Source organism: Thermobia domestica, chromosome 1 (genome assembly GCF_964235325.1).
Source record: "Thermobia domestica chromosome 1, izTheDome1.hap1.1, whole genome shotgun sequence".
Classification (NCBI taxonomy): Eukaryota; Metazoa; Arthropoda; class Insecta; order Zygentoma; family Lepismatidae; genus Thermobia; species Thermobia domestica.
The window spans coordinates 219,281,459-219,300,449 of record NC_137454.1 but is presented as its reverse complement, the minus strand read 5'-3'; the positions used below and the strand labels follow the sequence as shown (position 1 = coordinate 219,300,449).

The 18,991-nt window shown below is 36.1% G+C and overlaps 1 protein-coding gene across 1 annotated transcript in view; it reads right to left on the bottom strand.

Annotated features, from left to right (window-relative positions):
* Positions 1-18,991, bottom strand: part of bchs (WD repeat and FYVE domain containing 3 bchs) — a 232,287-nt gene that overhangs the window by 54,109 nt on the left and 159,187 nt on the right. Inside the window, exons 41-44 of the mRNA XM_081770205.1 lie at positions 8,357-8,526; positions 6,929-7,167; positions 5,222-5,338; positions 3,691-3,829 (exon numbers count right to left, since the gene is read on the bottom strand). Of these exons, the coding sequence (XP_081626331.1) occupies positions 3,691-3,829; positions 5,222-5,338; positions 6,929-7,167; positions 8,357-8,526 (665 nt within the window). The remainder of the gene's footprint in view (positions 1-3,690; positions 3,830-5,221; positions 5,339-6,928; positions 7,168-8,356; positions 8,527-18,991) is intronic.

Genomic DNA, 18,991 nt, shown 5'->3' with positions numbered 1-18,991 from the left:
CCTTCCTCTCCCCCTCCATGGTACTTCTAGGATTAATGTTACTTTTCAAGTCGACTGATGTTACATGCAGTTATTAAAAAGTTGTTACGGTATAAGATCATTTAAAATCAATGAAAGTTCCCACTTTGCCCATGCATTGTTCGTAATAATTAGAACTCCTACTTTACTTATAATAATAATAATAATAATAATAATAATAATAATAATAATAATAATAATAATAATAATAATAATAATAATAACAGCTTTGAGAGATTAATGTTATAAACAAGAAGAGGAAATCGCGCCGTATCGTTCGAACAAAAATCAGTCGCTGAAGCCCGAAAACTTCGTAATATTCTTTGTAACTTTGAGAAATTAACACGAAACATCGTAAAGCTTATTCATACAGTCATGTTTGCGAATCATGCGATATCTACGCAAGTAATTGTATAAGACTGGATATCAGATCAGCAATTACTTAACTTCTTGCAAAATTCGTTACGCAGACAGCAAGATTTGCAAAAACAGATATTAGGTAATGCTTACGCATTTGATAACACCCGCATACATTGTCCGATTCGAACGAAATTCACACCAGAAAGTGTGTCTGTAAAAAGTACGCTAATCATAGTTTGAAGGTCCCATTATAAAGACCGCCGTAGATGGCAGGATGCTCGTAGTCTGTACAGGACATGCTGGTTGCTCGTAGTCTATAGGTCGTCTGACAATATTATGATTATGCGACTCCGTTGTGTGAATTACACTTTATATCTGCAATCCCAAGAGGACGCCAGTGAATGCCTATCATGCAATGAAGTGACTTCGAGCGTGGCCATACACGGGCTGCGAAGGGTTAAGTGGTTTGCAGAATGGACACTCGTGTGCACCGTTACATGTTAGTGGTCCATCGGTGGTTTACATGATAGGAAAAAATGAAATTATTGAAATTATCGATTATGCCGGTTAGGCTAAAGGAGACGGTGATGATGAGAGATGAATGAAAAGAAAGTGGGAGGAAACGGGAGAACCCCGAGTAAACCCACGCACACGGTGTCTGTCCACCACAAAGTTCACTTGGCGGGGGCTGGGATCGAACCCGGGACCCCTAGCACCAGCTTACATGATAGCAGGCAGAGGTTTCCCATAACAAACGTAGATCATAGTGTCTTCATAACATACCGAGAAGGTATGAATAGGATCATTCGGAACTGGCTGACGGCAACCGTCAGTGCAATTAGAGTTCAATGGAACCCCCTTCAGAGGGAGGACGTACACCGAACAGTCCACTGTCTGAGGTAGCCGATTCCCATTCTTCTTTCGTACGACTATACATATCTTTACATCGCCCAAAATACCTTCGGAGGTGACCGGAGATTACAATCACAAGGCGAATGGAAGGTGGTGGTACTCATTGATGAGAGTAGTTTTTGGGTAGGATACACTGCCGGTCCCCGTGTCTATAGACGTGCAGGTAAACGTAAAGCATGTATACGCACTATTCAAGAAGATTCACCTGGCATTCTGGTATGGAAAGCAATGAGCTATACATCCATCTTGCCTCTAGTCTTTATTCACAGTGTACATCAATTTTGTCTTTTGTCCTTATCTAGACAACCTGCTATATCACACCTTTCAGCAGGATAATGCACGTCTCCATACCGCCAGGGCAATTCAGTGTGCTCTATCAATAACTGCCATTTATTAGGAATCTGGACCTAGGTTCTATCAAATACATGTAGGACGTCGCCTGACTGGGAGCCAGGTTCAGGCAACTATCGATAAATTACACCAAGTTCTACAGCAAGCCTAGAACCCCCTGCCTCAGGCAGACATTCAGCTTCTTTAATATTGGTTACCTGTCCGAACAATCATCAATCGTTGAACTTTTTCTATCTTCACTAGCAGCAGCATCAGAACACATGCTAAGTGTTATAAAGGAAATACTTACCTGTGGTAACAGGATGAATGGAAATTAATTTAGAGTTAAGCATTAATATCTTACGAATACAATCATCTTTGAGGCTTCCAATATGGGTCTTTCTTCAAGTAAATATATTAAATAGTCGTGTTTTTTCGTTTGTGGTTGGTGACAACGGTGAAGGTATCAAATGATACTATTTCAACTTCTGTTAGCTCTTTGTTGCAGTTTATCGTCCCTTTCCAGTATCAAGGGTACATGATATGAAACGTGGACCTACAATTTAAGGTGGAATTCGAACCACTGTATTGCGTTCATATTTCAAAACTCCGGGAGTCAAACCCGAGACCCTGTGTATAAAAGGTGCGCGGACTAGCCACTAGACCAGCAGGAAGGACACCTTTTATCCAGAGTGGCCATTCCTCCGTTCGAATGAAAGAAGTCCTAGCTGCGTGTCTTTCTATTAACGACGAAGACTTTTGATAGTTTGTACTTTATTAATGTCCTTTAAAAGCCCTGAAATTGAGAATCATTATATTTATGGATATGCATGAATCATACGCATGTTCTTTTAGTTTAATATATGTGTGTGTTAATTTTTGATAAGTCTGTAAGAAACACACATTAAACTAAACGAACATATCCACAACGCCACATCGCAAAACAGAAAGATGCACAAATGAGATCTTATTTATTAGAACACAATTATCATTGATACCTTCAATGTCCTCCTCACCAACCATGAAAGCAACAGTACGACAATTTAAATTTTTTTGCCAGTGGAGAAACTCACATAAGGAAGCCTAAGGAGGTTGTGTTTCTATGCTAATACACCTAGTTCTCAATTAACTTCATTCAATCTACTCTCGCCAATCTCCTTTTCTCTTACCTTTGTTCTAATAGTGTCTTAACTTTATCTAGTGAAAATAGCGAAAATTCAACAATTGATGATTGGTTTAAAAATCCGTAACACAGTAGAAAAGGAAGGTGAAGTACTTTTTAAGTTGATAAGACATTCTTCACGCGCATAGTAATCTTTAGAAAAAAGAAAAAAGAAAAGAATGGGGTACCATTCCTCCTAATTTGAGTCCCTTATTTACCTGAAAGTAATTCTGTAAAGGAGGGAGAACCAAAATCGCTACTGGTTGTTGGATTTTGAAACCGTTTTCGTACGTCAAAACCGAAATTTAATTTCAATTTTTATAACATGTTTGATTTCAAAAACCAAAAATCTGTTTCTATTCTGAACCGATTTGCAGATATTAAATTTTTTTAAACAACCGAAAACCGAAAATGTCAAGAAATGTGAACAATATTAATCCTCCCTGGATGCTTATGTTCATGTCTTGGGAAACATTGCAGCAAGTCGTTGGGAAAACTTGATTTACAGCTTGTATCTTATTATGTACCAGTAGTCTCAGAACGATATCAGGGTTTGTATTAAATTAAGATATAACTCCCTTTCGTATTGTACTCTGTTTGATGGAACCATAGCTGTCAAAACTGTTACACATGAATTATTTTAGAGAAACGTCGTGCTTTGCTCAGAGATCGTTTTAATTCTACTGAAATGACGACCTTGAAAAGTTATTAAATATATATTCTCAACTCTGATTGGCTTGCTGTAGCCAATCACAAGTGAAATTACAAAAGAGAAACAAAATACTATAAATCTCCCCCCCCCCCCAGTCCATTAGAAATGACTAGTACTGGCATATTATATATATATATATATAACAAAACAAAAAAAGGAATATCTACATATATATATGTTCAATCTAAAGTCTTACCACCCATCTCTGAGTGACCGATGTTTCACCAATAAGACTTGAGAGTATTCCTGCACCCTGTTCTACGTTCGCTGTTCTTTTCTGGCCAGCAACAGACTGTTGAGCACTATCCGCAATAGCAGTTGCAACAGTCATGAACCTGTGAAAGGAAATCATGTCTCATTAAATTAAAGCATTATAGATCGAGACATTTTATAAATAGAAGTAATCATCATCTACAGATTTTCATGAAACGCTCCCTTCCTTTATTATAGCATATGCCTATTGTTACCTTGATTTTGCACTAACATAGGCTAGTGTCGTGGTTCTGTAATCCAGCTCCCTTGGAGGGGAGATGGGAGTTGAGGAAAACGACTTATGCCGTGAGGCTTGATCTTGCCCAGTTCTACTGGATGCTCTGGTCGTATTTCGCAGATCACGCTAATAGTAGCTCGCATCGTCCATAAACTCAACAAGGACGCGAAACGCAAAAACTCAAACTCAAAAATTAAATTCGCACTCTCTTTATATATATATATATATATATATATGTACGTCACTACAGAAACAGCCGTAATATCACCCTTAACTTTTTTAATAATAAAATCATACACACTAAAAACGAAAGATAATAAGCAACTTGCGCTAAAGGCTTCATCAGCTTAGGAAATAAAGAAAAAAATTAATAACATAAAAAGAAACCTAAAGCGTTCAGGACGCACATCTTGGAATGCAATATAAGTTAATTATTTACCAGAAAATACTGATAACAACTAGAAAGTGCATTATAAACTATTCCAACACGACGCTTATTTAGATGCTTCTCTGCTACTTCTATGTTAATTTTCTACATTGCTTCCCTTCCTATCTGATGAAACTTTAGCGAAAGCTTTATACTGTATGTTTTTGTATGATCATGTTTTCGTTATTTCTAGGTAAGTACCATATATTTCTGAATCCAAGACGACCTCCATTTTTTTTTTTTTTTTTTTTAATTTAATTTAAGCGAAGAATTAAAAAGTTTGCAGCATATACTAGGTGTATTTTCAGAACTTCCAATAAAACTATACTAAAAATCGGAACAGATACAGCCCTCCCTTAGTCTTTCTCACTGAAAGGGTTCACTGAATCTTCAGTACCACAAACTGTCATTGTGATTTTTTTTTTTTTTTTTTCCCGCAGAAGTTCGTTCTCAATCCCACATTATATGTCGCGAAGGCAAGAAATTGCGGCAAAAAACCTTTTCTTTCATTGGGAAATAACGGTAACTCATTTTCTACTTCCTCTTCGGTACTCCTCTGTTTGAACCACAATGTTTATTTAAAAGAAATGTACAAACCGTCTGGTATATTTTTCTTGAGAGAGAGGGAGAGGGGCAGAACAGGGACAGGCTCGGTTTGACAACAAATTCTGTGTTCCAAACTTTAGCACACTGGAAGTTTCTGAGTACGGTTCACCGACTGTATTCCCCTTGTTTATTTCTACAATTCGTGATAACAAACATGAATGTATTTCCTGTGTGAAAACAACAAAATACTGCAACTTAATTTACCTCTGATAGACCTTGTTCCGTACTTTCCGAGGGAAAGCCAACAAGTAATTTCTTCCATCCGCTGAAAATACTTCCAACGCAATCGGCTGTAATAAATATCTTCGTTTGTGAACCTCCCTGTAATTTTAGAAAGAAGAAAATATTTTAGATAGCTATCTATCTAGAAAGTAATACTACAACAATGTAGAAAAGGATTTTTCCTACATACTTACGTAGGTCGCTTTTAAGATTATATATTTAAGAAATAAGCAAACTTCATATACTAATGAAAATGTTCTACAGGACTATTCTACATACTGTATTTGTTCTTCATGCTTTTTCTCTGCTTAAACTCTGAAACAGGAAATAATAACTATTTACCTTACCAGTTTACCAGATACTATTTTGTTTAAACATATTTGTATTTTAGATATGTTATTTCCTCAGGTTTTTACTTACATTCTACTAATGCAACATTCACACAAAAGTATCAAATTTGTTTCAGGATTTCAGTATTACACTTCTAATTATGTACTAATGCAGGCTGAATTCCTGGCACAACAGTTTTAGGAAGCCAGTGTGATTAGTACATTTACTTCCCTCGCTATTAATGCTGGCTTCCTAAATTGAAATTTGCTACATTTTTCCCTTTCAAATAGCTCCCCAATTATCTTCACGACGTTGGGTGAACGCCGTAACGCCAATATCATCTTGTGAGTATAAATAGTCATCCGTCTTTCCTGGTACCAAACCCAAGACTGCTTGATTTCACTGATTTCACGAGAAGCTGCATTTCATTTCGCCCGGGTGTTAACTACCTGGGTCAAGTATAGATACTGTATTGTGGTAATACTGCTTTATGCCCGACATGAACTTAAATACAGACAATTTTGATCACTCAATAATACGCACAAAGCAATAAAAAAATGTAATCTTCAATTTAAGGTCCGACGATTCTGGCTAGAGACAGATGATTAATGAAAGTGAATGATTGCGAAAAAAATGGTGGAATGAGAACATAGGACGACACAAAAAACTGAGAAAAACCACTAATACGATGCTGTCCACCCCAAACTCATCAGAAGCAGGATCGAACCATGAACCCCTAAGTACCAGTAGTGAACGCTCTACCACTGAGCCACTGAGGTTCCACACAAAACAACAATCCCATTTCTGATTCGAACTTACAAGGTGTTATTCACGAAACTATACTAAATCTTTGGTTTGAAACATTAGACTGTAGTGAGCGATAGAAATGGTACCTTAATATGGGTCTGAAATTTTTATTATTATTTTATTTATTTTTTAAATCGAGATTAGGCTATGATAGTTTTTTTTTTTATTTATTTCATTTCAATTCTATTTTCTCTTTTATTCCTGTCATTTGCTGACGTTCAATGTGCTTTGAAATGTTGCGAGAACATCGTGGACAATGTAAATGGAAATTGGTAATTTTTCAACTTATCGTAACTTAAATGGATTTTGGAAAACATACGAGAAACTAGATGGCCACTATGAATAGGACAGAGCGATACTATCTACTAATTCAACACGTTACTATGCCAAATAGAAAGAGCCCAGGATCGTATAACTGTAACCCAAATTTTAGGTTTTCTTTTCGAAAATCAAATCCAAGATCAAATAATTTTACTCTTCTTCAAATCTGTATGCCAATTACCATTCACAGTTTTTGATACTCCGCTAATCGGCAAAGAAAATCACACAAACCTGATATCCTCGTAGGAGAATTTTGAGCATTGTCTCATGCCCCGCGAGCGACGAGGGCTACCAGGGCTCGGTAAAATTGGATCATGCAAGTTGGAAGGTAAGTTTTCGATATCTCTGATTTCACGGGACTTGAGCAATGTGAAACCATCTATCACATAGAAATGTTCCTTGCCAAACAGCAACAACCCTTCCGTTGTATCAAGGCCTTGAATTCTTGCACAGCGGAACATGTGACTTATCTGAAAAGAAAAAAAAAAGAAAAATAATAATAATAAATATTACTTATATTTAATAAAAGTGGAGAAACATATTTATCTTTGTAATTATATATGACCTCAAACTACCTCATTTAATGCCATTCTGATTATTGCATCACGAATGAAACTTACCAACTGAAAGATATAATTTTTTAGATATCCTAATATTCTGTGAATGTCGAAAATTACTAGAATGCTTTCGTAGGAAGGATGTTATAAAATAGAGGATCTGTCCATATTCGAACATTAAGACGTTTGATTGGGTACTCTCGTTTCCGAAATGAATGTTGGCTCAAAACATTGTGATCTTAGTGGGAGTGCGGATGGCGAAACTGTGGCGTATGGCTTCACGATTTTGTTGTATAGGCAGATCCTGTATAACATCCTTGTTTCGTAGTTCGAAATTACAAAAAATTAAAGGAAATCTTTAAGTTTAACGTCCCACGGTTATGCCGGTTAGGCTAAAGGAGACGGTGATAAGAAATGAGTGAAATGGTGGAATGAAGAAAGTGGAAGGAAACGGGAGAACCCCGAGAAAACCCACGAGCACGGTATTTGTCCACCACAAAGTCCACACGGCGCGAGCTGGGATCGAACCAGGGACCCCAAGCACCGGAGGTGAACGCTCTACCACTGAGCCACCGCGCTCCCCTCGAAATTACAAATTTCAATGATGATTTCAATGTATAAAATTAGCCATGTTCGAAGTCTGAATACCGGTATACTCAGGTATTGGTAATAGCAGTATTTTCTCAGATTTTATACAGGCTTTTATCACTGTTCATTCATGACAGGCAAAAAATGTATATATTAGCATTATACAACAAACTGATTGTATTTTTTATACTTTTTACAATATAACTGAATATTTACAATTTCTGTGAGTTCTACATTCTGTACTATAGATAGGATTTAACAATACAAGAGGAATTCACTTTGTAGAAATCAAATTTTCCAATTTAGTTTATTGCTACTACGTAGAACACATTCTTGCTGACGAGTTAGTACAGCGTTTCAAAATAAAATATGAGATCATACTTTAAAAACAGAGAAAAAGAAAACAAAAGGATCCCCATTTCCATTCGTATCCAACCATAATCTTGTGAAAGAAAAATATAGTACTAACGGAGTAAACTTCAAAAAAATCAAAAGCCAAAAAAGCACAGCGTACTTTTTCCTTTTCCTCTAATAGTCTTAGCAGAGTCTGATTGTCTGGAGAGTCTTCTTCTGGACCAGGTTCATTGTATGGATCAATATCTCCATCTCCACCATCATCATCAGGCTCAGAGATCGATCGATTTACACCCGGCCTGCTCAATGCACTGTGAAGCCCTTGAAAACCTGTAAAACCGAAAATGCATTATTAAACTTTATACTCGAATGCAACACGAACTGCATTTACGAACACGAAATTTCGTATATGAATTCTTCGAAGACTGCGTACACATCTCACTATATAGAAGGTTCCCTACATTAACTAAACTACTAACAATCTAACAATACACTCATATTTAACTGGCACAATTATACTGCACTAAGGTCTTAACGTTATGAGAAAGAATTACCAGTATATGCCTGTAGCAGACAGACGAACCTCATATAATTCTTCATACTTTAACATGGTTTGGATACAAAACCTCGCAGACCAATCTCACCTGGCCAAAATCTTTCCGGCCATAATCTCACCCGGTTAGAACCTCGAGGAACAAAATCTCGCCTAGGACAAAACCTCAGCGTAACAAACCTCGCATCACGAAATCTTGCTATACCGATTTCTTTAGTGTAGTATGTCCAAAATATTACTGCGTGTGCTGTATAAGCCCTATATTACAAAATAGCATATACAATGGAATCTTTACTACCGGACATCTCTGTAATACAGACACATTTTTGTCCTGGTAAAATTATATGTATTATTAAGAGATGGACCCTCTCACACACGGACACTGACAGTCTTCTTCCTTCCCCCAACATTTTGAGTTGAGCTGATTTTGTTCAATGTCCTTTTCAGCAGCGAGGCTTATGAGACGGGACCTACCGATTAACGTGGGTTCCGCACCACATGAGCTCCCACCGGGAATCGAACCCGGGTCTCCCACGCTAAAGGCGCGTACGCTAACCTCTTAGCCACCCCCAACAATTTTACTAACCTCTTCGTAACGTACAGGAACTATTCTAAATTCAAACGTATTTAGCATAGAGAACACTTTCTCCGATTTGAAAATAAATCTGAGTACAGCAGACAGAAAATTCATTTCAAATGGTTCAAATATTTCCCCATGATGAGATAAACAACGTCGATTTGAATGTAGAGAAAGAAATACATAAATTGTCCCCTTTTCCCTCTTAGAAGCGGACTTCTCGAAAACAATACGTTTGCTTATTTTTAATGGGGAGGTCACGTATAGATTTCCATGTTCTTAACAAATTCATGAGATACTAGATCTTTGGCATAAATTCTGAATCCTCGTTAGGATTCGTGGTTTACATTGAAACAATTTAAAGAAAATAGATTTGATCATGGACGGGGCTTCAGGCCGGTGCAATGTCCCAAAAGTTTTGGATCTATCGGAGAGTCTTGCAAAACTTGAAATAATCCCGATGCATTCAATGGAAAAGATATCCCTTAATTTGGTTTTATTTCACGATTATATATCCACTCCTTATGAATCTATCATTTTTTTTAAGCTTCTAGTGTCTAAAGTAAACATTTTTGTTCCCATGGTACTTAAGTAATTTTTTCTTCTTATTATTATTAATCTCAGAAAATCTTATATAACTATTTATTTATTTCAGGTGAGGTTTTGGACGCGAGGTTTCGGGTGCCGAATTCTGGTCGCGCGATTTCCCTATACAATTTAACACAGCTCGTAAAGTCACAAGCCTTTATGACTTCAAATTTTATACGAAAAGCAATTTTTCAGATCTGTACATAGGTAGACTTGTATAGTTCTTGTAATTTTTGTGAGGTTAAAGAAGAAGAAGAAAGCCAGTAAAGTGAAGTAAAGCATTTCAAACTGTATGAAACGCATGTGAAGAATAACATCATAGATTGTGTTTACATTGGTTCTTCTCATATACTTACTAAATTAATCACTAGAGGGACAATTAGCGCTACAAACGCGTTGCCCTTTCAACCGCACTGCTGTATGGCAGACGTGCGCTTGTATGGCATTATGTGTTATGAATAGAAATGCAAAAAAGCCGGCTTTTTTGAATCGATGGTTTTTTTCACATAAAAAGCCGGCTTTTTTGGGAAAAAAACGAGAATTTTGGAAATTTTGGCTTTTTTCAACTTCATGATTTTTCTATCTAAATAGCTTTCTTATAGTATATTCTATAGTTAGATAAAAATTCCATGACCTGAATGTGATATTTCGCTCTGAAATTCACCATCAAGATGGATGGAGCACATGTTTTACGAATTAAAGCTAACATGAAGAATGTAGTATTTGAGGGTAATTTTAGAGGCTATTTAACTTTTGAGTTATCTACATCTTTTTTCTTCTCTAATTTGTCATCCGTGTTTCATTTCTAAGAGCTTTCAGTACTTTAGCTTCTAGCGCAAAAGTTAAACTTGCCCGTTTTTCTATTTATCCGTCAAAGCGTACGTTTTTCAATATATCCGTCAAACCGTACTTCCACATTTCTGTTATACTGTAGCTGTGAAGTGATTTAGCAATAATTTTCCGGACACAACCTTGAATACCAATTTATACAAATAATCAGTAGCGGATTTAGAAAAGTACTTTAGGAGGTTTTTTTCTGATTGTCTCGTTTCCTAAAAAGTCCTAATTTTATTTGGGAAGTGCTTGAAGTTTATGAGTACAGGCATAACTAATATTTTGTTTCGTTTATATGTTTAGCAATAATCTTCCGGATACAACTTTAAAAATCATTTTATACTGAGAATCAGTGGCGGATTTAGAAAAGTATTTTGGGAAGGATTTCTTACTAATGTTTAGATTTTTTAAACATTCGTAATTTTTATTTGACGGGAGCTTAAAGTTATGAGTAAAGGCATAAATAATAGATATTTCGTTTGTTGCAGACATTCCGTAACTTTGGGGAACGGGCTTCAGTCCGAAAGACCGCCCCCCTAACCTTCGCAAAACCGTCACTGCTGGTAATTAGTAATAATAACGATTTAAAAACAATAAAAAAGGAAGTCGCCCAACTCACAGTACACGCACTATTTCTACATTCACAGATGGAATGAAGAAAAGCTTTGTCAGAATGGTCGAATGCTGGTTGAATCCCGGACTTCCCGATAGAAGCGCAAAAGCTAATCACTCAGTCATGTTTGTTGTGCAGTTGTATTTAGCTTAACTTAAATATATTCCGTAGTCTTTTTTTTTTTTTTGGGGGGGGGGGGGGAGTTCCGTAATGATATGTTGAATCCCTCGTTAAAAATTCAGAAAACTTGAGGATTGGGTAAACTGTGATGGTGGTTCTATAAAACTTAACTGTAGAATTTCAAGAATATACAGAACCAAAAGCTCTAGATGTGCAGCCTTTAAGTGTATCATATAAATCTAAGTATTTCTCTTATGTTTTATTTTAATTTTATTTTGTTTCAAAAAGAGGGTATGGAATATTTTGAAGTAAAAATACTACATACTATTTTGCTAATTATTTGTGTATTCTTTAAAAAGAAGTGTTTACTTTTAGGGTTGGCTGGTTTACACCAATTTTTTTTTTTTTTTTTTTTTTTTTTTTTTTTTTTTAATAACTGGTTTAAACCACAAAAATAAAAAGAATGAAAAATGCGAATCGTGTGAACGTCATGGTGACGTTTCCAGATATCAAACTACCTGCAATAGTTTTATTTCCCTTTCACCTTTTAATCAAGGTGTCCCATGTTCAATTCTCGGTCGAACCACAATCCTTCTTTCATGCGTAACCCAAGTAGCGGTTCGGATGTCAGTTTAAGCGAAAGTCTTCTCCTTGATAACCTCGGTATTTCGTAAGGATGTTAAGCCTAAATATACGAAACAAACCAAATTGTATATTTCTACATGCCTAAATGCGTGTTGTTTTATAAAGAAGCCAATATTGCTTAAATATATTGATAGAAATTGGCAAAATTTATCGATTGCCTACGTAGCTTCCAACATTAGCTTGGATTGGACTTTCAATGATATCTACGTACCGGTACTAAATTTGTAATTTAATACCTCAGTTTTAGCGTACTGATTATGGTACGTTGACCTTTAAATTTTACATGTAAAGCAATAACAGGATTTTCCCGTTATTGTCTTACATTTCAAGTAATGACGGGATTTTCCCAATGGCTAGGGCGGGAGATTCTCAACTTAAGAAATTTACTGACCGCACTTCTTTAAGCTTATGGGAGTTCTTCCGGCATAACCCCGCTGTTGCATAATAACATCAAGGCGAAACAAACTTAGGCTATTTCTGTGAATATGTAATATAAATACATAAAGCAAAAAATCTAAGTCAAAAAAGCCTGGTTTAAACCAAAAAAGCCTGGTTTAAACCAAAAAAGCCTGGTTTAAACATCCCCCAAAAAACGGGTTTTTGGCATTTTCAAAAACAACCACGGTTCTTGCCAACTCTGCTTACTTTTGTATATAGGAGGTTAAAAAATTCTTATTATATACATTGGTTAATCCTGTGGAATTCATAATGTAAATATGTTGAAGAAAAATTGTTTGAAATATTTTTTCGAAATTCATAGTTTATTTTCGATGTTTTATATTATTATCAGCATCAACCACTATTTAAATGATTTTTTGTGTTACAGAGAAGCGATACAAAGTCTGTTTTATCAATTTAAAGCAGTATTTTGAAAAAAGCCCAAAATTTCCCAAGCAAAAAAGCAAAGCAGAAAAAACCGAGTTTTTTTCCAAAAAAGACGGTTTTTTTCCGAGCCCTTGCATCTCTAGTTATGAATGACGTTTATTTGGCGGAAGAAAATATCAATTTCTTGTGTGGCTTATCCCTATAGGAAGATGTAGAAAAGAAAATGATACACCATTTCAAGCTTAAATTAGACATAGTTTACAGATCGGAAAATTATTTATCTGCAAAAGTATTGTAATGTGTAAAATCAAGGCTATTGTTGTTGCCCACTTATTGGTTTCTCAACTGTAGCGGCTTTGTTCAATTCCCTCAACAGCTAAGCTTCGTATTATTTTAATCATATGCAAAGGGAGGTATTAAATTCTCTAGAAAACTTCGAAGCAATTGATTACTTATCTATAGAAGATTAGTAACAGTAGCTACATTAAGCTGACAGACCATAGAAAGTGTACGAAAAGCCGAAAGTAGAATACTTGTAGCCAAGACGTAGCCGGAAGTACGTAGCCAAGAAACAACACACCGTTTTATTCAAATGTCATTATGTATAAGTAAAATATGTGTATGTATTAATCACGCTGCATAAAGTAATATGCACTAAGAAATATATATCAGTGTCTGATATATATATGGTTGATTGATTGTTTGGACTTAAACTTTCTTTTCAGCTCCGAAGGTATATGGGACAAGACCACTTGCTACAGAGGAATCCAAACCACTACCCGGGTTTGTATTGGAGACAAACACTCCACCATGGATTAAGAGTCTTCATCCCGGCGAAATTAAAATACCGCTAATTTTACAGTAATTATGTGATATCTTCAAATAGATAAAAGATAATTGAAATATGGAACAAGAGCGCCCTAGACAATGTTATTTTGCATGAGGTACCGTTACCACAAGTCACCTAGTAGCTTTCCGTTTTCAGCCGTTTAGAAACGCGAAAATAAATGCCGATTTTCAAAATGGCTCGAAATCGAAAGCAGATAAGTGAGTCGTGATAACGGTTTCTCATGTAAAATAATATTGTCTAGGGCGCTCTTGTTCCACATTTCGATTATCTTTTATCTATTTGAAGATATCACATAAATACTGTAAAATTAGCGGTATTTTAATTTCGCCGGGATGAAGACTCTTAAAGTCAACCAAATGTAGAGTTTCTTCGTAGCTATATGGTTAATATATGAGTTTCTGGAGCGGGACACCCGGGTTCGATTCTTGAAGCTCATGTGGTTCGAATACCACGTTAAGTTGTAGGTCTATGTAACATTGTTTCATATAGCCTCACTAGATAGGGACGCTAAACTTAAATCCAATCGTGATCAAATGTCTTGGCCACTTCACTCCAAAGATGAATATATCCAAGTATCAGGAGTATTTTAACACGTTCGCTGCCACTTGACACCATGTGGCGTCATTCATACCTATTGCTATGTGCCATTGACGCCATTTGGCATCAAGAGGTAGTTCTCATTGTAGACATTCTCTGTAAAGTGGCACTCAGTTATAGAGCTTTTATACTCTGGTGTCATACAGTGTTGGGCTGGTCATTTTCTGTAGTATTCTTGGTTTCCGCTAGATACAGCTAGTTTGTTGCAAACGACTAAATGTTGCAAAAGTGTAGGTGGCACATTGGGTTGGGGTACTGAAATCAAGGTATTGTTGTATTTTATGAAAGTTTTCAGTGTATTATGTGAAGTGCAGAACTTTCAATGCAAGAAATATGCATATTAATATGTAAATTAAAGGATTGTAATTTTAATCAAAGACTAATCACGATATTAGCATATCAGTGTTTAAATTCCTGTCTATTATTATTATTATTATTATTATTATTATTATTATTATTATTATTATTATTTATTATTTTTGATTATTATGTAAACGCCATGTTTACATACGAGTGCTTCTACCCATAATCAAATATAAATATTGTTGTTGTAATTTATATACTTGTTTGGAATTGGTATATTTTATTTCATTATTATGTATGAGTATTATTTATGAGCATTGTATCTGGAAGGCGTAAGAATATACCCATTACAGTAATCCGAGATACGGAAATTAGTTGGATGAAACGACGCTGAGATATTGAAATCTGAATGTATAGAAACTGCTATCTTCTGGAAGTTCTTCCAGAGATCTTTTTTAAACCTCAGTTGGAAGACGTAGAGAACATATGTGTTGAGAGAGAGTTGCCAACCCGTTTCTGCGCATTCGTCAAGAATACACTAAGATGAGATATGCTTAATACAGGTACATGCATATACAAGACGTCGTAAAAAAGTATGTTTGGCCGTGGTTATACTTCATTTTTTGTACTTCCATATTATCGTAGTCTTTGTTTACGCGGAAAGATTCGAAAATGAATTACAAAAATTAAAAAGGACAAAACTATAAATGTATCAACTTGACAGAACATGAGACCAAATTGTTAACTTTTAAGCTCTTTTTTTCTTTTCATTTATTCAATGACTATGTTGCAGTTCGAAGTATTAGGAATTACATATAACTACAGGGTGTCCCATTTAAACCGCAAGTTGGAATCAGGTATAGTCTAACTATGAACGGAATGAGGTAACGTATAAATGATACACTAATTTTTAGCTTGATCCATGAAGATATTTTTAAACATAAAAGCAGCTAATGAAGTCCACGTGTGTATATGCAGTGTTACCAAATGTAAGTGAAAGAGAAAAAAACATATTTACAAAACATGGTAAATCGCATGTCACACACGTGCATGGACATGCAGCCCAAAAATTTCAGCGCAATCGATTTTGTGGGTTGGATCGGTAGTTATCGTAGTCGAAGGAGAACGGTTCATTTTCACCATCAGCTTGTCCAGAATTCTGCCATTAATGGCGTACTCGCCAAAACGTGGTTTTTGAAGTTTTACGCTTTGCACTGGCAATACTGTGTTTTTAAGTGGAACAATATGTGTGTTTAGGTACTGTATATTACATGGAATTATTGAAAACACTAAATAAAATCATTGCAAAAAGTACGAAAAATAGCGTAACTTATATGCACCCTGAAACCCTGTAAGAGGCTAAATATAGGCAAAGGAAGAAGTAAACAGGCAGTGTGCAGTTCATCGTCTTACTTGGTGTGGTTCGTGTTGTGTTGTAGTGAGAGGTTTGTTTGTTACCATGAGGTACTCCACAGAGGAGAGGATGCTTATTGTTGAACATTTTTTTGAATTCTCTAGGATCAATATTAACAGACGAAAATCATATTCACGAAGAAATTAAATGTAGACTAAAAGCAGGGAATTCGTGTTACTATTCGGTTCAAAATCTCTTGTCGCGAATTCTGTCGAGGAATTTGAAGCTTAAAATATATAAAACGATAACCATGCCTGTTGTTCTATATGGTTGCAAAACACGGTCGCTTACTCTGAGAGAAGAACAGACTGAAAGTATTTGAGAACAAGATCCTGAGACGAATATTCGGACCCAGAGGAACGGGAATGGGGAACGGTGGAAACTTCATAACGAGGAACTACATAATTTATACGATTTACCTAACACTGTTAGGGTCATCAAGTCTAGGAGGCTTAGGTGAGCAGGTCATGTAGGTAGAATGGAAGAAAGTAGAAACGTTTTCCAAGTCTTGACTGGAAGACCAATCGGAAAACGACCATTAGGAAGACCTAGGCGCAGATGGGAGGACAATATTACGATGGATCTCGCAGAGAAAGGAATACAAAGTAGAAACTGGATCCAGTTGGCTAAGGAAAGAAGTCAGTGGAAAGCTTTTGTGAACGCGGCATTGAACCTCCGGGTTCCATACGCCACAGAATTAGTTAGTTAGTCGTGTGCTAATGCGATAGCATTATTTCAAGAAAGATTTCCAAATAGCGGTGTGCCGGAAATATCAACAATTCAGCGATTAGTAACACAATTTCGTGAAACTGGATCTGTACGTGATAAGCCACGCAACAGACACAAGCACGTTCTTACGGAAGAGATGATTCAGAACGTTAAGCATCGCATTTCGCAATCACCTAGATAGTCAGTTCGTAAACTTCCACAAGCAAGTTTACCAAAAACAACAGCACACAGAGCCTTAAAAAAGCTGCACCTACATGCATTTAAGATACAGGCTGTTCAAGAGTTGAAGCAGATCGACAAGGTCGCACGTATCAGATACTGTCGTTGGTTTAAATCATTCATCAGAGAGCAAGGAATGGATGTTTAGGACAAAGTTTTCCTTTAGTGATGAAGCATGATTCCATTCAAATGGGTATGTGAATAGCCAAAAAAAATTCACGATATTGGTCAAGTGATAATCCCCATGTGTTACACGAACAAATACTATCCAAAGAAGATAGGTGTGGTGTGCAATTTCAAGACGTCGATTTAAAAAAAAAAAAAAAAAAAAAACACAGTTGACGGTACCTTGTATCGTGACATAATCGCCCAATTTATTTCCATCCTAGAACCTGATGAACGCAATTGTTGGCTACTACAAGATGGGGCTACATGTCACATGTCAAATGAAACTATGGATATGTTGACTGAGTTTTTCGGTGACAGAGTAATAAAGAAAAATTTGTGGCCCAGTCGCTCCCAGACTTTTTCTTAAAACAAATCGTGTAACCAAATAACCCAAGGATTGTACAAGACCTGAAAAACAACATTCAAAGAGCTATTGAGGAAATGAACCTGTCAACTCTCCGTGAAGCTGCTTTCAACATGCTAAGACGTGTGAATCTTTGTTTGAATGAGAATGGAGGGCATTTTCAACATCTATTGTGAGGCTATGTTTCCCTTCCTTCACACAGGGTTGCAGAGTGCATGTAAGTTACGCTATTTTTTCTACTTTTTTCAATGTTTTTTATTTAGTGTTTTCAATGATTCCATGTAATATACAGCACCTAAACACACATGCTGTTGCACTTCAACACATGCAGTGTTGTCAGTGCGTAGCGTAAAACTTCAAAATCCACGTTTTCGCGGGTGTGCCATTAATGGCAGAATTCTGGACAAGCTGATGGTGAAAATGAACCGTTCTTCTTCGCCTACGATAACTACCGATCCAACCCAAAAAATCGATTGCGCTGAAATTTTTGGGCTGCATGTCCATGCACATGTGTGACATGCGATTTACCATGTTTTGTAATTTTTTTTTTTTTTTACTCTTTCACTTACATTTGGCAACACTGCATGTACATACGTGGACTTCATTAGCTGCTTTATGTTTGAAAATATCTACATGGATCAAGGTAAAAATTAGTGTATCATTTATACGTTACCTCATTCCGTTCAAAGTTAGCCTATACCTGATTCCAACCTGCGGTTTAGATAAGACACCCTGTATTTTTGAACGATGAAGAAACTACACATTTTATTATCTGTATATAAACTGTACTTTTTCTTATTAGAACGTATATTTAGATAAACTGTATATATAGACATAAACTGTATGTCTATGACTCAAAGCCTCGGTGGTGGAAAGAGACGCTCAATTTCATCACAAATACAATAATTTTAACTTCTCATATTCCTTTAAGGATTGATGTATTTTACGTCCTTTACACTGCATTTAAATCGAAGACAAGATCATAATTTCTATCTGTATAAATACTGACAACGAAGAACAAAATATGTATAACAATGTACCCTTAGTTTTTATCCATTCAACTCGTCCTGGATCTCTAATTTTACGCTATTTTCCGTCATTATTAATTAACCTGGTATCTATGTATACCAAACTGACATGAAATACGTAAGTACATAAAGTAACTGAAAAATTCAAGAATGGAAAATCGTCGTATACTACTAAAACCACACAACCAGTACTATCCAACATCAAGAGATAAACTGACAACAAAAGTGTATGTCACTCTTGCCAGAAAGAACAAATAGTCATAGTACTATAAACCTTTGAACATTGCACGAAATTTAAGATTTAAAAAAAAAAAAAAAAAAAGTCTGGACCAACACCCTGTGCAAAACGGAGAATCGTACACAAGTGG